Here is a 21,929-nt window from a genome sequence, read left to right on the forward strand (position 1 = left end):
TTAAAACGCTGTTTGCAAATCTCATGCACTCTTTTTTCAAAACTCTAAACACATTCTCACTCACTAATTTCATTTCACACTGTGATTATGTTTCAAAATGCTAAACTCAGGTAGGCGAAAGTTAAACACAACTGCAACACAGTTGTCATCGTTCACACACAACTCAAAATTGTTCCCACTTATTTCTAATGATGTGACCAAACCAACTGTACAAAATACAAGTCAGTCAAGAGTCTCAAAATTTACTCAAAATGTTGCACTGAATGTTGATACCAACAATGGATGGAAACAATAAAAGAGGGTAAGAGTAAGAGGAAGAGCAAGGTGTGGAGAATGTTGTCAAGGCTGGATCTGGCTTTAGATCTTGCCTGCAGAGATGACATTGTCTGAGATGTGGAGAAACTCCTCCAGCCGATCCAACATGAAGACATGATGCAGAATCAATCTCTCTCACTGACCTTGATTCTGCAGAACTCTTCTGAGTGTACTTTTCTGTAACATGCTTTTCATTTAGAGGTTTTACTCTAACCTTTTTGGCTTTTGCAGTTGGGTCTCTGTATTTTCACAATATGTGCTGAATATGCAGGCATTCGATAGGCCTACTATTCAATATTCAGTACAATACTATACCTTACTACTGTAAGTTGTCATTATACTTCTTTACGTAATTGCAAAACTTTGTTACAATTTAGTTTTGTAACTGTGTTCTCCATTTTTTGATGTGTAGTGTCTAATGAATGATCTGTAGTGTTGATAATTTGAATTGGCTGTTTGTATGATCTGAGAGCATTGTTTGATTTTGAGCACAGATAAAATGGTTTTGAGCCAATTGTTTGAGTCAGAGGAAAATTTTGTGTTTAAGGTTTTGAGAAAGTGAGTGATGGTTTCAAAAAATGTGTTTTAGCAATTCAAAAAAAAAACTGTTTATTGAGTAGTGATCTGATGATATAGGCCATTCAGTGGGCATGTTAAAGGAAACAGCGTTTACAACTTAATGTAACGTATTTCCAGGTGAAACATGGCAGTACGTTATTTTATTCATCGGCACTTGACTGGATATTGAAAGTGAATGTTATTTCGAAATGGCCGTTAGGTGGAGGGAAGGGCTTGAAAAACTATGAGTGATTGATGGCATCAGTACCATGCAGTCTGTTTCGAGTTCATGGTTAAGTTAGCTAGTGGACAGTGAGATTTGAATGCTGCAGTGTGCTAGTAGTAGTAGAGAGAGAGAGAGTGTGTGTGTGTACTTTAGGGCTCTGGCAGAGAGAAATCTCTTATTCATGGAAGTAGGTCATAGCCTCCTGCTCAGTTAGACAGCGAGGGATCGGAGTAAAGTGGCAGAGTTGAGCTGCAAAGAAGTAAGATTAGGGACTCTCTAAAAAGATACGCATAAGCCTTAAAGTGCCCCATTATGCTCTTTCGGATTGGATAGTAGTGTGTAATATAGCCGTTTATGAATGTAAAAGGTCTTCAAAGTTTCAATGAACAAAGTGCAAGATAAAAGCAGTTATTGTCTCCTATAAGAAAGAACCAATTCTGAACTGCCTAAAACGAGTCGTCAGTAATTCCCGTTTTACTGTACTTCCTGCTCAAACCTATGTAGGTTTGAACAAATTTTGGTAACACTTTATTTTACGACCCGCAAACAACTGTGTAAGTACACCGAAATTATGGTGTACGTTTCTGTAATTATAGTGTACTTCCGTGTAGGTATAAGGGAACAATATGTTAAGTTTGGGGTAATAAAGGGGTAACAAGCACCACTTTAATTTACAGCCCGCATGAGTTACACTTACCCAGTAACTACACAGAACAAGGGGGTAAAAAACGCTACTTACTATGTAGCAATACGAAACAACACTATTTCCACTGTAATTACAGAGAAAGGTACTGCTATCAAGAAAAAAAACAAAACAAAAAAAAAAACGTTTTAATCATAACATAACATTTGACCAATCAGAGCAGAGTAGGCTCTCGGAGGGGAGGGGTTTAGAGAGAGTGGACCAAACCATTTCAAACACTGAGAAAAGAAGTGATGCTGCGAGGAATAGCTTTTATGAGAATTTTTTTTAAATAGTTTTATTTTATTTTTTTAGGAAACCTGTAAAATAGCAAAATATGGCCACTTTAAAGCACTTGGATTGGAAAGAGTAACTGATATATTAGGATTGGGTATTATGAGGACATATATTAGTCTGTTTTGAAGAAGATTTCTTAACCATTGCAGGCCTAGAAATTAGAACATACACAGATCAACCTCAAGCTTTTCTGTAGATTTCTGTCATTGTTTCTACTCACAATTCACAAGTTTTTCTCCTTATTTAATTGCATTTTAAGTGCAAGTTGTTGACTTAACTAACTTAAACTTAAATTTTAAATTTAAAATTTGTTTTTGTCTATTCTAAATGTCAATACGGGGGCAATTTCTACAAATTTCAGGACATGCACGGTTCTGTCTCTACCGGAGATAAATTAATGCCTTTGAGATAAATTTAATCAAACAGATTTTTTAGAAGTCCAGTGTTTTTTTCTTCTTCTGTCTGAACTGCTATTGTCTTTTCCATCCATAGTAATATCTATCTAATCTCTGGTAGGTTGCTGGTTGGAAGTTTACATGAATGACAGATGCTCTAAAAGATTTAGTGCCAAATAAAGGTGAAAAATATTCAGTAACATTAATTAATACATATAAAGCAATCATACTATGACTTTGACATCATAATGATTTACCGAAGCATGACTTTTTTTTCTTATGTGACAGAAATTGGCTTCCATATTATTTTAGATACAATGAGTTATTTTAATTTAAACCAAACCACTCTTATTGTAACAATAACACCTTTTATTAAATTTGAGTCATTTATTGGTTCAATACTTTGTCCATATAAATGTTTCTTATACCAAAATATCCCTCCGGCTACTTTAACATTTTACATTATTTAAATTGATTCCAAAGGTTTCCCTGTGCATATTTTTTTTCTATATGTCACTTGTATGGTGGTTAATGCATATTGTGTTGGTGTGCTTTTGTTTTATAGGTTATCTGCCCTGCATCATGCTGCTCTTAATGGTAACGTGGAGCTGATTGCGCTGTTGCTCGAGTCACAAGCCGTCGTTGACATCAAAGACCAGAATGGTACAAACACACAGCACCTTTTAATGGTCTCATATGTACTATAGTACATTATTTATTCAATATACAGATGAATCAGTTATTGAAATAGACTACCGTTCAAAATCGCTAAGAGTTTTAAATATTTTTTTGAAAGGTCTCACCAAGGGTCTATTTATTTGATCAAAAATACAGTTAAAACTGTAAAATATTATTTAATTTAAAATAATTGTTTTCTATTTTCTATCTAAAAAAATACCGTCCCCTATGGAAGCTTGTTTCCAAAAATGAATAAAAAATAAAAAGGTGACTTTTTATCTCTCAATTATGAATAAAAAGAATTGCGTGATATAAACTCAAAATTGTGAGTTATAAAATCAGAATTGCGAGATATAAACTCACAATTGCTATATTTAAAGTCAGAATTGCGGATAAACTCACAATTGCGTGTTATAAAAATCATATTTCAAAATCATCTGAATTTTGTTTCTCAGAATTGTGAGTTTAGATCTCGCATTTCTGACTTCATAAAAAAAAGACTGACTTTTTTTTTTTCTCAGAATTGCGTGTTTATATCTCGCAATTCTGAGTTAATTACACGCAATTGCGAGTTATAAAGTTGGTCAATTGTGAGATAAAAAGTCGTAATTGTCTTTTATTTATTTTTTAATTTTTTATTCCATGGAGGAAACAAGCTTCCATAGTCCCCACACTTTTAAATGGAAGTGAATATGTTTCTCATTCAAACTATCTCCCGTTTTCTGAAGGGATGCGGCCCTTGCATTACGCTGCTTGGCAGGGCAAGTGTGAGCCCATGAAAATGCTGCTCAAGTCAGGGTCATCAGTCAACAGCCAATCAGATGAGGGACAGATCCCTTTACACCTCTCATCACAACACGGCCATTATGAAGGAGTGAGTAAATGCACATAAACAGTCAGACTTGCATGCTTATGCACACATGCTGTACACACACACACACATACTCACTGTACTGCACTGTGTGTTTCCAGAGTGAGATGCTGCTCCAACATCAGTCGAACCCCTGCCTCAGAGACCACGCTGGGAAAACCCCTCTAGACTTGGCCTGCGAATTTGGACGTGTCTCGGTTAGTTGCGCAGTGTTTTGTGTGTGTACTCAGGGGTTTGTGATAGATGGATGAGAAGCGGTGCTCCCCGGTGGGAACGAGGGAACTACACCTCTTCTCACGTTCTCAGCCAAATGTACAGTAGGAAGCCCGACATGCGCTCACACCCCGGTTTCCACTGCTTGCAAATGAGCACAAGAGACTCTTTCATAACAGTTTATTCAGACTTGGGTTTTGTTAGATGTACAGTTCACTCAAAATTCATATTCTGTCCACTGCAAAAAAATATTTTCAAGATTTGTTATCACAACATATTTTCTTTTGTCAAATCAACTTTATAATAATTTATTTAGTTGAGATAACTTATTATTTTGAGTTTCTGATGGTTAAATTAATATACTTCATTGTATTAACTCACTTTTTCCAGTTCAATCATTTAAAAATTTTAAGGCAATCCAGGTTACTTACTTTTTTAAGTTAAACCGACAATATTTTTTTACAGTGTAGTAATCACAAAATTTTTTCCTTTGCCAAATCAACTTAAATAATTTATTTAGTTCAGATAACATATAATTTTGAGTTTCTGATGGTTAAATTAATCTCCTTCATTGTATTAACTCACTTTTTCCAGTTCAATGAACTTAAAATTTTAAGGCAACCAGGGTACTTACTTTTTTAAGTTAAACCATCAATATTTTTTTTTTTACAGTGTATTTGCAAACAAACGCTGCTCCAAACCCGTATGACTTTTTTTCTTATTGGAACAAACAGAGATTTTTTTTTTTAAATTGTACTGGATGCTATTTTCATCCAACTGGGAGTATGTATGTATGTATGTATGTATTTTTTGTTATTATTTATTTAATAATTTCAAATCACCTTGTTCACTTATTTATTTATGCAAGAATGTCTTTATGTTTTTATGTGTATTTGATTATTATCTCTATTTGTTCATTTAATCATTTAAAATCTCATCTTTCGTGCAAAATAACCTTAAATGTATTATGTCCATGTACACTTTACTTCAAATCTTATGAAGCCACATTAGCCATACACTCTAAAAAATGCTGGGTTGTTTTAACCCATCTTTGGGTCAAAAATGGACAAACTCAGCCATTGGGTTACATGTTTAAATCATATTTTTTACCCAACATTTGGGTTTGTCCATATTTGAATTTGACCCAAATTTGGGTTAAAACAACCCAACATTTTTAGAGTGTAGTTGTGTGTAAGAAACAGAGCAAAATGTAATCATTATACACTGACAATCTTCACCTGTTGACCATTGCAACTGGGTTATTCAGTTCATTGAGACCCTTCAGTGCACTAAATCAGTCTGATTTGTCAACGACTCATTCAGTCCACGGCTGCGTCCGAAAACTTAAAAATGCTGCCTTCTGAGGCATCAAGGGTTGTTTCAACTCAAATTTGGGTCAAATATGGACAAACCCAAATGTTGGGTTTGTTGGGAATCACGTTATTACCACAGTCTGCTTTTTTGATCTGGGATAAGGCCTACACACCTGTTTAAGCTGTGTGTGAATGCATGTTTTCTGTGTGTTCCACAGGTGGTGCAGTTGCTCCTTAGCAGTAACATGTGTGCTGCCATGTTAGAACCGAAGCCCTCCGATCCCAATGGCATCAGCCCGCTACATTTGGCTGCCAAGAATGGACATATTGAAATCATCAAGTAGGTGCTCACTGGACTTCTTGGCTTTGCAACTACGATGACTTTGTTCTTAGCCAGTTAAGAAAAAACAGCTGTAGAATTGTCATTTAGGTTGTAGTTTTTATCTGCCACATCCTTCAAGTGAAGACATTATTATAAAAGTGCTCATATGTTGCACATGTCCTATAGCCAGATTATATTACAACTTTCTCATCAATATTTTTGAATATTGTTAATATATTTGGTTACATTTTTTATTTTAAGAATATATCTATGGACAGAATATATGCAAAGTCTGCAAAACTCGGGCAGATAAAGAGGTTATGTGAGGATGTTTGCGAGAAATTGTTTTATATTGCTTTCATTTAGCAGTAATAAATTCTGTACAAGGGGACAGACATTGACGGCGTAAAATCCTGACACAGCATTTAGCTCAGTGACACAAAACTGTCTCTGTGTCATGACTGATGTGGCAAGACAGGTCAGGAGCAAAGGGATCGGGGATGATGGGAGAAATGAAAGGCACTGTGGGCTGTCCGATCAGTCCCTGGAGGCTTCATTCATTAGATTTGCACACACACACATTCGAACCGAGCGTCCTCGTTTTTCCTTTTGATGGGCAGTGCCGTCACTGCCTAGTGACGCACGTTGTTAATTAGTGATTTCATCATTCATCAAATATTTTAGGCTGCTTGTGGATCAGTATGAATGTGTGTTTGGTTTGACGGATATGAAAGACACATTTTAAATGCCCATCCGTTCCTACACCACGGATTCTCAACTAAAAGGCCAAATCGTACAGTTTTGTACAGCCCTCCAAATGATTGAATCGCTGAAAAAATCTGAAGCATGGCCACAGTTCATCTACCTTAGTTTTATACAGGAATTATTATATTTTAAAGATAATGCTTTTTACATTTAATTGAAAGAAAAAGGTCTACACAGCTCAAAGTCACTCCAAAGCTAGTTATCAGTTTCTGAACTGCCTGAAATGCCTTGATTGTAGTCTTTGCTGGGTTGTTTGAACCCAAATTTGGGTAAAATATGGATAAACCCAAATGTTGGGTTAAAATGTAATTTCAAATTTTAACCCAACTTCAACTTTCACTTTGAACTGTAATTTAAAAAAAAAAAAAAATTAACCCAACATTTGGGTTTGTCCATATTTGACCCAAATTTTAGACTGTGGGGAACACATCACAATTTCTCATTTAAATAACTCCCTCTTAAGGCATACAAAAAAAAAAGTACAAGTCCTGGGTCAGCAGTGTTAGTAGTGTGTAGTGCGGACTGTTAGTAAGGGGCGTGACATTTCCAAAACCCTCTTGAAGTGGTTGACCAATCACAACACACTGATCCAGTCGACCAATCAGAGCACATTGTGCTTTTAGAAGGAGGGGCTTCGTAGAGACGGACAGGAACTAAACAGAAAATTCCTGACAAATTGGGAAGTGAAGTGCTGCAACAGTGTCAAAGATGTGAAAAATGTGTTTTTCAAGCATGAAAACCTATTCTAGTAGACCCCAAAAACTAAATGAATAGGTGTCATTTAATACTTACATTTGATGTGTTTGTTGGACCCCTTTGAATAATCTTTCCCTGTAAATACGAGTGCAAACAGTATCTTATTATGTTAGGCTATCTTATTATGTTCGTATTGATAAACTTTGTACTAGTTAGAATGATGTTGTGAAAGAGAGCCTTATCATGTGTTTACCAAAAAATAAATATAAAATGTTGTGTGTGTATGTGTGTGTTCAGGTTACTGATCCAGGCTGGAATAGATATAAACCGACAGACTAAATCAGGCACAGCGTTGCATGAAGCTGCTCTCTGCGGGAAAATCGAGGCTGTACGACTGCTGCTGGATGTGAGTATTTGCAGTGAATGTCTAATAAGGGGAGAATTGCCACTGTCTGGTTACCTCCTGTTTCTGGACTGGCTGCAGTAACACGTCTCTGTCCATGCGGGGATGCTCGCGGTCGAGTGCAGAATGAATGGGAGTCCATGGGGTTTCACCCCCAGAAGATGTAATTTGAAAGTTGCATTAAAAAGGGAGGGCTAAGATAATACACTCCGCTGAAAATTGTATTTTTAAATTCACTTATCTGTTCTAAAAATTCGTTCAAAAATGTGATGACGTCAAATAATAGCAGAATGCTAGCGTGTTCCGGCCAACAACGGCCTAACCTGTAAGAAATCGAAAGGACATAAGTACTCATTCGACTTTTGGTCTATAATCTATATTGAACTTGCGGAATCAACAATAAAATCTACGTTGATTCAACGACAAGCAGGAAAAAAATGATACGTTTTGCCGTCTAGCTCCATAGACTGCCATTCATTCAGAACTCGCATGCGATGCATGCATGCATTATATTATGTGTGGTGTCCACAATGACTTTTTGCCAACAATGGCATGCATTCATTTCGTTTTTTCAATATATATATATATATATATATATATATATATATTAGGGCTGTCAAACGATTAAGCACATCCAAAATAAAAGTTTGTGTTTACTTAATATATGTGGGTGCACTGTGTATAATTATTCTGTATATATAAATACACACACATGCATGTACTGTATATTTAAGAAAAAAAAATATTTATATATAATATAAATTATATAGGAGTCTACGTATATACAGTATATACATGACAATATTTCTTAAATATATACACAACCATGTGTGTATTTATATATATACAAAATAATTATACACAGTGCACCCACATATATTATGCAAACACAAACTTTTATTTTGATGCGGGACAGCCCTAATATTTTTATTATAATCAATGCTGAAAACAGTTGCTTAAAATGTTTTGGAAACCTTGATTCACACAGGATTTTTTTGATGCATAAATCTTTTGTAACACTCTAATGGATTTTTCACAATGGATTTTTTCCCCTTTGCATAGTAATGACAAAAAGTGCAGGTCACTGAGTCGCTCAAATCATCATGCATTGTACAAGTCTCCTTTTCTCTGTGAACCAATATGCAACATGAGCCTTTAATCTTAATGCTCAACTGTGGTAAAATTTTTTAGAAGACATAAGAATAGAAGAGTTGAAACCGATGTTTTCTAGACTTGTGTGTGTTTGATATGAGCACTGGTTGTGTTTGTGAGTTTGCTGGTATGTTAATGATCGTCATGTGAATGTGTGCATGTCTGTATTGTCAGTGTAATAACTCTGTACCATATGAATGTGTATTCTGGCTTTTCTCTTCAGAGTGGTATCAGTGCTGGGGTGAGGAATACATTCTGTCAGACAGCGCTGGATATTGTTAACCAGTTCACCACTACCCAAGCCAGCAAGGAGATTAAACAGATGCTGAGAGGTACAATGGGAGAACTAAAATTCACACGGAAAGGTAGAGTCAAAGGCTTTCTGAAATCACTGGTATGTGTGTGTGTTCCTGCATTTAGATGCATCGGCTGCTATGCAAGTGAAGGCTCTGAAGGATTACTGCAACAACTATGACCTTACAAGCCTCAACATTAAAACAGGCGACATCATCACGGTAAAGAAGCAATTATTTTACTGTAACAAAGTAGCAAGTTGTGCATTTTTTTTTAAGCTTAACTAAACTTTACACTTATTATTCAATAGATGATGCTATTCAAAAGCATGGGTCAGTATGATTTATTTTGAAAGAAATTAATACTTTTATCCAGAAAGGATGCATTAAATTGATCATAAGTGACATTTATAAAGTAACAATAGATCTCTATTTTAAATAATTCCTGTTTTTTTTTTTTTTTTTACTTTATTTTAATCAAAGAATCCTGAAAAAAAAAAATGCATCAAGGTTTTCACAAAAATATTAAGCCGCACAACTGTTCAACTTTGATATTAATATGAAATGTTTCTTGAGAGGCAAATCAGCATATAAGAATGATTTCTGCAGGATCATGTGACACTGAAGATTGAAAGATTATGCTGAAAATTCAGTTTTGCATCGGAGGAATAAATTACATTCGGAATTGTCACGAACACCAAAAAAATCAATTTTTGATTTTTTTTTTCATGGACTTAAGAAGATAAACTAAAAGTCCATGAAAAAGAATGAAAAATCAAAGATAACCAAGTGTTCGTGACAATAAAAAAAAAAAATAGTTACAACAATCGTAATAATATTACTGTTTTTTTTTTTTAATAAATGCAGCCTTTGTGAGTATATAATGGTATTTTAAAATAATCCCCAACTTTTGAACGGTAGCATGTAAGACATAAGTAGTATACTTTATGGAAACCTGGGTTCGACCTAGGGTAAACCAAAACTATTGGAATAAACCAAAACTATTTTAGTTTTGTTGCACGGTGCAGTGCAATGTATTGGTTGTTTTGAACTCAACGTGTGTGTTTGCTCCTCAGGTCTTGGAGCAGCATTCTGATGGACGCTGGAAGGGCTGTATCCATGATAACCGCACAGGAAATGACCGCGTGGGTTACTTTCCGTCCAACATGGTGGAAGTCATCAAAAGGGCAGGTGTGCCATCGCATCGTCACATGAGCCTTCTAGGATATCATGCGACACATATGCACATTTTAATCCACTTTAAAATCAAGGTCAATCTGAAGCTCATACCTGGCATTTAAATGTTTATGTGTGTGGGTTCTGCTGAGTTTGTATTTAGTGCATGCATTTCTGCATTTATGAGTGTTTGTGTATTTATTGTTGTGTGTGTAGATTAGGGGTGAGCATTTTGTTAATTTCGTCTTCTTGAGTCCTCGGTTGCATCAACCGAGTAGGGAGTACACATTACTGTTACTATTGGAACAAACGTTTAAGTATAGAGTGCATTAGCCCCTTTTCCATTCATTTTTCCCATAGGGATTTAAAAAAAAAAAAAGAATTATAAGCCATTAAACAAGACAATCAGCGATACGCGAACACTGCAAACTTTGATTTGAAGCAAAAATTATTTGAAAATCAGGAAAAAATACAAAGGTAAAAGACTGTGTATAACATATTTATTTAGGGAAAGAACTACAATCCCATGAAGCATTGCGAAGAGCATGGTCGAATTAAAAATGATGGAGAAACAAAACTCACTTAGAATTGTTGATTATATGTATATATATATATATATATATATATATATATATATATATATATATATAAAACCAATATATTTAGAGTGTTTTGCAGAATAGACATGTATATTCAAACATTTAAGTATTTTGAGAGTGTAAAGATATTTACTCGATTATGCCATTTGCAGTGCTTCATGGGAGTGGGCGGAACTAGCAAGATCTTTTGGTGCGTATTGCTTTTTCTCTGATTGGTGTAATTTTCTGTACAGCATCATGGGTAATGTTGTTTTTTCACCAATTCCTCTATTAAAATAGATTAGTTTAAAAATAAGCTGAAATAATGTGGGCGGACATCTTCAGTTGAAACAAATGCCATTGATGAATAACCTCATAGCTCACAGTACGTCTATCTTTAAAGGAGTAGTTCACTTTTCAAAAAACTTTAGCTAATAATTTACTCACCCCATGTCGTCCAAGATGTCCATGTCTTTCTTTCTTCAGTCGAAAAGAAATTAAGGTTTTTGATGAAAACATTTCATCATTTTTCCTCCATATAATGGACTTCAATGGGAACCAAACAGTTCAAGGTCCAAAAGACAGTTTCAGTGCAAACTGCAAACTGTTCAAAGGGCTTTAAATGATTCCAGACGACGAATAAGGGTCTTATCAAGCGAAACGATCGCTCGTTTAAAAAAAATAACAAAGTTTAAGTTTTATAAGCTCAAATGCTCGCCTTGCTCTGTACTGCACTTTCGTGACTCTCCTGTTCGAACTCGTTCATCAAAATGAACGAATCTTTTTACGAGTCAGTTCGTTTGTTTCGTTTGTTGAAAGAACCAAATGACTTGGAAAAAGATTTGTTCATTTTGATGAACGAGTTCGAACAGGAGAGTCACAAACGTGCATCACAGAACAGAGCAAGACGAGCATGTGAGCTTATAAAACTTAAACTTTGTTATTTATTTATTAAATGAGCGATTGTTTCGCTTAATAAGAGCCTTATTCATCGTCTGGAATCGTTTAAAGCCCTTTGAACAGTTTGCAGTTTGTACTGAAACTGTCTTTTGGACCTTGAACCGTTTGGTTCCCATTGAAGTCCATTATATGGAGAAAAATTCTGGAATGTTTTCATCAAAAACCTTCATTTCTTTTCGACTGAAGAAAGAATGACATGGACATCTTGGATGACATGGGGGTGAGTAAATTATCAGCAAAAGTTTTTTTCAAAAGTGTACTATTTCTTTAAGTGTTTATAAATTATCATTCAAAAAATCTATTTCCCTATGGAGAATAATATTGAATTTTTACTTCCGGAACCGACTGTTGCACTCTGTTTGTGCCGCTGATATAAATGATGCCTCAAATTATGAAGTGATCACGTGATTGTTTCCCTAGAGGATTATAAACTTTGATGGAGCTGCTGTCTTCTGCGTATTCAAATACATGAGTACTCAAGCCCAATCCTAGTGTATGTGTGTGGTTGTGTGGGTGGCTGCTCATTCGCTCCATATCAGGGTTGCCAGATCTGCAGCATTTTCTGGTAAAAATCACATTCCAGGGGGGTAAAAAATTGCGTTCCAGGGAGGGGGACGCTTCAACCCACGGACTGCAAAAACAATCCAGTGGCAACAGTGTAAAACCACAGACTTGGCAACACTGTTCTATATCCAACTGCCCTGCCCTTTATCACCAGTCAAGTGATTGTAGTTGGAGGCGTCAGCTCGAAGACATGAAAGAGGGCAGATGAGAGTGGCTCATCTATGTGTCACTGTTCGGTCATCTCTGCGTCCACCTGTACCATCGTTTCCATGCCCCCCTTTCTTTCCTTTCAACTAACATCAGTGGATTCACACTTCTGCACATTAGCACACATGCAAACAAACTTTCAGACATTTGCACATGCAGATCAGTGGCGACTGCTGCTTCTCAGGAGCAAAGAAACAACATCACATATCAATGTCAGAATGTGCACTCAGATTTACTTTGTTCTGATGTTTGTAATTTGCTATTTTACAAAAATATTCATGCGAAGCTGAGCTTCTAGTCATAATAGAATTGACAGTGATTAAAACTAGGGCTGCATGATTAATTAAAAGAAAAATGAAATTGCGATGTGGCATTGCGTGCTTAACAAATCCTCAAAATTGTGATTTAATTATGTAAATACGTGGGCTGCATGTTTCAGGGTGAAGTTCAGCACTGTTACACGGAAGGACTCGTCTCCACAGCTTTGAGTTTGGGTCACTTAATGTGCGTTTGGGAACGCAGCATATGCCAACAATCTTCTCAAACTTTAGAAGTGCTTATAAACCAGCTAATGCCAACAAAACAAAAGAGAAGCTTTAAGGGTTCCAGAGGTTTTCTGCCAGAACTTACTTTTTTTTTCCTTGAATATCCCTATTTTTATGGTGAGATATTAGTGTATAATAATTGTAATAATATTATTTTTTAAATTGTTGTTTAATAGTTATTTGTATTATCATTTTATTTTGTAGTCTTACAGATGTATTCACACATAACTTCTCTCATAAAGTCTGAGACCCAAAATAGTGTTTAGAGTCTTGCTGGATGAACATCAATATTTGCGTAATTTAAAATCAGTATTAAGTGGGACTCTATGGACCATGAAATCCATTATTACTTTATAATTTTTAAAAATGTTTACTTTAATATTGCATTGGTGTAAAGAGTAGCCTACAAATCATACTTAAAAGTTAAAGTAGTTACAAAAAAAAGGTACAAGTCACCAAAACCATCTGTGTAAAAGCATTTAATTCACAATGAATGTAGATGCACTACTCCTTAAACCTAAGAGACATGCCCGTGAAAAACAAGAAACAGCTGATTTGTTTTCTAAGAATTGGAAATTAATTAAAAAAAATATCAAAATTGAAACTACTGCAGAAATAAAGACACCTACATCTTGAGGTAAGCTAAAACATACCAAAAATCTCTTTCAAAGTGAACTATCCCTTTAAGCACGTAATTACATTTACTCAAATACTTTACACCACTGCAATAATGAAATGTAACACTGATTGACGTACACATTCCAACACACTTCAAATCCTCATTTTCTCCCTTTCCGTGCATGAATGTAGTCTGCATGCATAACACACAGATCAGTTATAAATTTGGTGTTTTTGGGAATGCATTTCAAGTATGTTTTGTGAAAATAGTATGCATGAGTATAGTTATTTTTTCAGTTTTCTAAAGCGTTAATTTTCACCTTGCATGTTAACTTACAGGATAAAGATAAGCTCAGCTGTAGAGTTAGATATTTTTGCTTGAACATGTTTTGTTTTGTGTTTCCTTTCCTGTTTTTTTGTTGTTGTTGTTGTTTGTGTTTTTTGGTGTCGCCTGTTGTTCTGTTGTACCCAGGTCCCTCAACCCAACAGTATCTTAAGATACAGATCCGTCCGCCAGCAATTGGTTCAGTTGTCATGGTGAACGGTGACTGCTCCCACATTTTTTCTCTGCCCCTCACTCCCCCACCCCCTCCTTCCCAGCCCCTTACCCATCAGCCCCTCTTCACCTCATTTGGCTATAATATGCCTACCTGCAGCACAATTGGGTATGAACCAGCCTCCTCCTGCTCAGAGGAGCCACAAAAAGAGACAGGTATAAACACACACATACAGTCAGAAAAATACACATGTACCCGTCATAAGCATATCATATCATACACCTAAAACTTCATGACCATAGTGAAATGGAGAAAACAGGATGTGAATCTGAATGTCTTTGAGAAAGTTGGATGTGTACCATACAAAATGAGCAGAATCAGAGATATTTGTGTGAAGAACATGTCTAGGCCATATTTCAAAGTAGAAAAATTATGGTTTCCATAAAGAAAATGTTTTTTTTTTTTTTTTACTGCTGTGACTTTTTTGAATGTCTATTTAGCATATTTCCCCCCAATTCTATTTACCATATAGTGCAAAAAAGTATCACAGTTAGTATGAAAAATTATATAATTATATATTATATACATATAAAAAATACTGTTATTCAGCAATGATTAATTAAATTGATTAAACATGACATTATTGTTAAAAAAAAATCCATTTAAAGGAAATACTGTTTTTTTTTTTTTACTTTTTATTCATTAAAGAATCCTGAAATCAGTTTCAACAAAAATATTAATAATAAAAAATGTTCCTTGAGCACCTAACCAGCATATTTTACAAGTGATGATCATGTATAATCTGTAGTGTATTATTAGTCTTTTTATGCATATTTAAATAAAACAAACTGTATTACTGTACCATTACAGTCATGAAAAATCTTGGTAGCACTTTATTTTACAGTCCTGTTTCCCATGTCCCTACTTATAGTAATACAATAACTGGGTAATAACTCGGTACTACCCCTGAACCTACCCCTAAACCTAACCTTAACCTATGTAGTTACTGTACCTGATATTACCCAGCAATTTCTTAAGTACACACTGTAAAATAAAGTGCAAGAATTTCAGTTGTAGACATTACATTTCACAGCTAACTAAAGTTTTATAATTCAGTCTGAATATTTTTGGTACTGTATTTACAAACTTAACGTACATGTTCATCAGCAAGGATCCCAGATTACTGTTGGATATGCTACAGTCCATTTGAACTGTCCCCAAATGATCCCTTTACTATCTGCTTCCTCTGTGTGTATCTGTTTTTGCAAATTAGGAGCTTGCAAAGCAATGTATTTCATTCTTACATCACTATGATTGTGCGTGTGTGTGATATCTTTCAGGCTCAAGGGGATCCGTTTCCAGCCCTCATGGTTCTCCAACCCTCAGCGGCCAGCAAAGCAGCGCAAATGAGGAGATTTGGGTTCTGAGAAAACCTTTAGCTGGTAAATACAGCGTTTTTCAATGGACAGTTTACGTGGCGTGAGCTGTAGCGTGATATGCTATACTTTATCTAAAACTATTTATATTCATTGATGTTTACTATATTTGCTGATTTTATGGTCTCATATTAATTGGGAAACTACATGGGATATTTACTAGGGCTGTCAAATGATTAATCACGATTAATCACATCCAAAATAAAAGTTTTTGTTTACATAATATGTGTGGGTGCACTGTGGATAATTATGTTGTGTATATATATATAAATGCACACATGCATGTATATTTAAGGGGAAAAAAAAATATATATAAAATATTTATATTTATATTTAATATAAATTATATATAAATCTATATACAGTATATACATGAAAATATTTCTTAAATATATTCAAGCATGTGTGTGTATTTATATATATATAATAATTATACACAGTGCACCCACATATGTTATGTAAACAAAAACTTTTATTTTGGATGTGATTAGTCACGATTAATCATTTGACAGCCCTAAACACGTTTAAAAATATATAAAAAAATTTGAATCAGTAAAATGTTTTTAATGTTTTTGAAAGAAGTCTCTTATGGTTAACAAGACAGCATTTATTTGATCGGTAAAACATTTATACCGTGAAATATTAATACCATTTAAAATAACTTTTATGTATTTTAATGTATTTTAAAATTTAATTTATTAAATTAAATTTAATTTAATTTATTCACTTATATTCAAAAAAAGGGGGGTGAGACTTAAGCGGTTAAAAGGTTAAAACAGCTTTTATTTGAAACTGAAGTCTTTTGTAATATTATCAAAATCTTTACTGTTTTTTTAATATGTATTTTTACCAAGTACAAGTTCAAAAGTTTTTAAGATTTTCTTTTTCCATGGAAAATAAAAGGAAAAATAATGCAGATTTTTTTTACCTGCTCTTTTTCATACAATTAAAAAAATAGACGGTGATTCACATGGTCAATATTCCAAGTCTTCTGAAGCAATATAATACCATCGTATGATGAAAAGACATTTAAGTGGTTATTCACTGAAAATATCATCAAATTTCTTTCATTTGTGGTGCTTCAAGAGCCGTCACAACAATCATCAGTGATGTTATATGTGGCTAATATGCATGGCGGGACAATACGCTTAAATGTTTTGAAATTACAGAAGATCCGAAAACTTTATCTACAGTCATATAAATTCAAAAAAGTTTGTTTTAAGTTATTTGTCAATCACCTAAATACACTTTTAATCCTTAAGGTTACACTTTATTTCAATATTCCACTTCAGACATTCGTAACTTTGCAACGGCATGTCTACTAACTCTCATTCGTTCAAAGTATATGTCAACTAACTCTCATAGGAGTATTAGAAGACTGAAGACTCTATAAAGTTGACATGTAATTGCAGAGTCAAGATATTAAGCAGACATTAAAATAATACTGTAATAACTGCTAGTTGACATGTAGTTTCAAGGTTACTTACAGCTGGTAGAATGTCTATCGAATTAGAGCAGATGCACAAACATGGACATACTCAACGTTTTTTTATTTTTTTATTTCTGGTTTCTTGCATGATAACTTGTACCTGCCAGCAGGGGGCAGTGTTGGCAGCATGGGCAGCACAGGCAGTCTGACCAGTGGACGTTCATCTACTAGCGGACAAAGCAGCAATGCCAACGCTCACCTCACCAACTCACCAGTGCCCGTGCCGACCACCCCCACACACTCGCCCGGAGTTAACACACACGGCCTCAATGTGCCGGGACTGCATGCTCAGGCCGAGGGCGTGAAGGTGCGGCGCACACAAAGACCATAGATGCACATGAGGACAGATGTATAAATTCTTTCTTTGTCTGTTTTTCTCTCTATTTCTCACATTACTGATCATGTATGTGTGCATTTGTGTGTGTGTTTTAGCTGTTGGCCACGGTGCTGTCCCAGTCAGCCAAAGCAAAAGAGCATCTTATGGACCAATCACAGTCTTTAGATCCTAATTCAGGTACCACGATGTGTATACCAACATTCTCAGAACTAACTTCACTTTTCTTGTAAAGTTACCGGTGTCCAGGTGAATTTTAAGTCAGTAAAATAGCAAACCAGAGTGTGTTTGTGAATCGTTTGCCTGGTTTGATGTTTTGCTGTAAAATTCCAGTGTGTGCAAATACTTTTGAGATCCATTGTAATTTATATTTTATTTTATGCATTTAAACCCCCTATTTACATTCAAATATTAGTCTGATCTTAGAATACAGGTTTGTCTCATTATGTCTCATTTGTACACATCTCATATATCCATTGTTCTATGCGTCCAAAAGTTTTAATAAGCCAATACATGTGTTCAAAGTTCTGATAAGTAAATATGTATATAAAACCTTACTTGTTTTTTTCATTTTATTTACTTTTTTTGCTTTAGTGTCTTCTCAGCGGACCCCGAGTGCATCTGCTGCCCCACGTCAGCAAAAGAAAAAACCCTTTGTGGATCCATTGCTGCAAAGGAAAGATGAAGTTTCAGCTGAGAGCAAGGCAAGTGTGTGTGTTTTATATATGTGTTTTATATAACATATATATATAAAACATATATATAACATATCCAAAATCCACAGTATATATGATTTTGAAGCAAGAATATTTTTTTTGCTGCCACACAGTGGTTGTAGTGTGTACTACATGACACACTTTCATACTAGGACTTGGAATCATGATCCTGTCAAAGCAATATCTGAATTATTGATGTGTTTCCATCTTTCCCTGGCTTACTGTGTGTGTTTGTGTGTGTGTTGTAGAGCTCAGAGGCTGTTGTTGAATGGCTCACTAGTGCACAGCTGCAGTTCTACACAGCAAACTTTCTCACTGCTGGTTATGACCTGCAGACCATTAGCAGAATGACACCAGAGGTAACACAAACACAACGCTATCAATCAATTAAATATTTAATTCTATATTTAGTTATCAATTTCTTTCTTTCTGCTATATTTTATCACCATAAACAGCTGCCATCTTTCAAAATACTCAAAGTATTTTAATGCTTAAAATATATCATATTTTGGAGAGTGACTTAAGTGTCCAGATTTTTTTTGGGGCCACTGTACATTATAATAATAGTTATTATAGAGTTATATTATACTCTTCAACTTAAAGGAATAGTTACATTTAAATTAAAATTCTGTTGTGTGTGTATGTGTGTGTGTACCTCACAGGACCTCACTGCTATTGGGGTGACAAAACCAGGGCACCGGAAGAAAATGCTTTCAGAGATCAGCAAAATAAACATCCCAGACTGGATACCTCAAGAGAAACCAGTAAGAGAAATAAAGTCGTGTTCCAGAAATCGAAAATAAGATAAGAAAAAAAAAAATGAATACAAAATATGTATCTGTATACTATTTCTGTTTCACATCAAATAAGCACATTTGTGACGTTTATTTAGAACATGATTTTCAGGTTTTGTGAAGTCATTGAAGCAAAAGAATGATAAACCAAATATGAGTAAAACTGTTTTGCTGGTAATATTGTTTTTTTTTATAATAATAATAACAACAAAAAATTTGAAAAGTCAAAAATATTATTTCATTACGTTTTAGACTATGACCCCACTGTATGTATATATACACATGTACAAGCTTAATTGCTGTTAAAATCCGTTACTAAATATCTGTGTATCTTTGTAGGCCAGTCTGGCTGAGTGGCTGTCTGCAATTGGTCTGAATCAATACTACCAGACTCTGGTTCAGAACGGCTACGACAATATGGACTTCATTAGTGATATTACTCTGGAGGACCTAAAGGAGATTGGCATCACTAAACTAGGCATGTATACTACACATCATTATGTTTATATTTATTATAAATATTTTTTTTTCCTTGATATCTGTCACGATAAGATCCAAGGAAGATGGAGATCATTGAAAAGCAACAAATTTGTTTAATGAGTAACTCAGAACACAACCAACAGGCGAGATATTTAACGGCGTGTACATACACGCGGAATCACTCGGACGTTTAGCGGCGTAGGCATACACGCGGACAGCTCAAAATGCATATAGATAACACACCACTTTACTTGAAATTGGCGTGTATGTTTACGCAAAAGTCATGGTGTCATGTTGAAATACAGCATTGTGGCTTTGTGAGTACTTTTGGATCTTGTATGAAAAACTGTTAAGTGTTCCACACTTGTGAGAAGGATGATAATAGCGTCTGCTGAATGTTAAAGGGTAACTAAACCCCTGGTCAGAGCCTGACTCCACCCACTGGCAATATTTGAAAATGCTAAAAAAGTGGGCTGACCCCAGCAGAGATAGAGGGGACGAAATAGATGCTAAAACACTCTATCATGATCGTTTTCAATACTCACGATTCCAATTCCTGACTCCCTACAGTGGTTTTGACGACACAAGATGGTTTTTATACTGCCAAGGGCGTAGCTCGCGTGGTGAGCCGAAACCTGCGTACGTCACGAAGTGCGGAACATCCAATAGGAAAATTCAACTGCAGTAGCCACCGTTCAACATGAAAAGGGCAGCACTAAGACGTTTTACACCATATATTGTAGAAATAAAACACTTAAAAGTTACTCGAATCAATGACTGGCATTAATAAAGACTTTAAAAAAAAGTTGATTTAGTTACTCTTTAATAGGGATATGGTTTCTTTGAGTCTTCTTTTATGCATGTTGTTTTTGTCTAATTTTACATATATCTGTTTTAATGTTTGATGTATTTGTGCCCAATGCCAATGTCAGGGTACCAGATGCCATTAATGCTGGTAAAATAACAAATGAAAATAGTGTGATGTAATGAAAATAGTTTTTTGTCAAAATAAACAATATGACTAGACTGACCCACCATTAATATTCATGTTGGTCCTTTCATCAGGGAAAAGATTACAAGTTTAACCTCACAAACAAATAGTTACTGTCCATGTCTTTTTTTTTTTCTTTCCCACTAAGGACACCAGAAGAAGTTGATGTTGGCTGTCAAACGACTGAGTGAATCTCCAGAAGCAGACATTCCCACCAAAGAGAGCCAGATAGAAGAAAGCACAGACTCAAAACAATCATTAGAAACCAGCACAGAACCAGATGTAAACTCCGCCCCCTCGGTTCGAATACGCAAAAGAACAGAAGGCCGTGGCTCTCCCCGGCACAGCACCCATGGCCGAGGCATGCAAAGAGCTAATGCCCCTCCTCCTCTGAGAAAACCTGGCTCAATTGAGAGTCCCACCCCAACACCTCCACACACCCCCACTAAAGGCAGAACCTCACCTTCTGCTTCAAATTCTCCTTCACATATCCCTTCCTCCCCATTAAAAACACAGAGCAGGGCCAGAGGGCCTTGTGACTCTCCCCGTTCGCATGCTCACGCTCGTAACGTTCCATTACTTTGCCTACCACCTGAAGGGGAAACCGAAGAGGGCAATGGTCAAACCCCATCCCAGCCAAGAAGTGGACAGTATATCGTTACTGATGCTGAGCGTGACTTACCTTTGCCGGACTCCTCTGTGAAATACGCAACACTAGGTGGACATAGGGTCACTCCTTGCAGTTCAGCGAAAGCCTCTGGGGAAACTCTTGACATCAACAGTGTCAATCGCAGTCAGTCATTCGCTACAGCTCGGCCTCGCAGACGGACTCGTCCTCCAACTCCACCGAAACGCTCGTGCTCTTCCATTTCCACTGGTAACCTGGCTGATGATGAAGCTGTGGCTGATGATGAAAAAAGGGCTAACAATTTGCTACTCAATGTGACGTACAGAGAGCGCAGACGTAGCGATTGTGGAATTGCCTCTGAAAAAACTTCATCTGGGGGCAGCGTTAGAGACATTGCTGCCATGCTTGAAATGTCCAATATTGGAAGCAGTGGTAAAGGAAGTGGTTATTTGCAGGTATTTAAACAGTTACTCTCAAAATAAAACAATCATACTGTGGTCAACTTTAAAGGGATAGTTCACTTTGAAATTCATTTTTGATATGTTTTAGCTTACCTCAAGGGCATCCAAGATGTTGGTGTCTTTGTTTCCACAGTGTTTTCAATTTTGACATTTTTCAGTCAAACCGTTGTTGTCTATCAGTCATACACTGGAGGCAAAGGGGGTCCACCAAAAAGCATGCACAGAGAAGTCCAAATTAAACATGATTTAATGACTCATAAATGTAAGTACACATTG

General features: G+C 35.7%; 1 protein-coding gene across 4 annotated transcripts in view; it reads left to right on the top strand.

Moving 5' to 3' along the window:
• The window catches only part of LOC120468818 (caskin-1), a 45,359-nt gene that overhangs the window by 18,994 nt on the left and 4,436 nt on the right, over nucleotides 1-21,929 (top strand). The window contains exons 3-19 of one of the 4 annotated variants that reach the window (XM_089132526.1): nucleotides 3,039-3,136; nucleotides 3,880-4,025; nucleotides 4,124-4,219; nucleotides 5,767-5,888; nucleotides 7,629-7,737; nucleotides 9,110-9,218; nucleotides 9,307-9,401; nucleotides 10,256-10,370; nucleotides 14,300-14,539; nucleotides 15,665-15,766; nucleotides 17,357-17,556; nucleotides 17,682-17,763; nucleotides 18,178-18,287; nucleotides 18,548-18,658; nucleotides 18,962-19,063; nucleotides 19,433-19,571; nucleotides 20,713-21,647. In XM_089132526.1, coding sequence (XP_088988652.1) covers nucleotides 3,039-3,136; nucleotides 3,880-4,025; nucleotides 4,124-4,219; nucleotides 5,767-5,888; nucleotides 7,629-7,737; nucleotides 9,110-9,218; nucleotides 9,307-9,401; nucleotides 10,256-10,370; nucleotides 14,300-14,539; nucleotides 15,665-15,766; nucleotides 17,357-17,556; nucleotides 17,682-17,763; nucleotides 18,178-18,287; nucleotides 18,548-18,658; nucleotides 18,962-19,063; nucleotides 19,433-19,571; nucleotides 20,713-21,647 — 2,911 coding nt within the window. The remainder of the gene's footprint in view (nucleotides 1-3,038; nucleotides 3,137-3,879; nucleotides 4,026-4,123; nucleotides 4,220-5,766; nucleotides 5,889-7,628; nucleotides 7,738-9,109; nucleotides 9,219-9,306; nucleotides 9,402-10,255; nucleotides 10,371-14,299; nucleotides 14,540-15,664; nucleotides 15,767-17,356; nucleotides 17,557-17,681; nucleotides 17,764-18,177; nucleotides 18,288-18,547; nucleotides 18,659-18,961; nucleotides 19,064-19,432; nucleotides 19,572-20,712; nucleotides 21,648-21,929) is intronic. The other 3 variants (XM_089132527.1, XM_089132528.1, XM_089132529.1) reach the window with 3 other exon arrangements.

Source organism: Pimephales promelas, chromosome 6 (assembly GCF_988280905.1).
Source record: "Pimephales promelas chromosome 6, fPimPro1.hap1.1, whole genome shotgun sequence".
Lineage (NCBI taxonomy): Eukaryota > Metazoa > Chordata > Actinopteri > Cypriniformes > Leuciscidae > Pimephales > Pimephales promelas.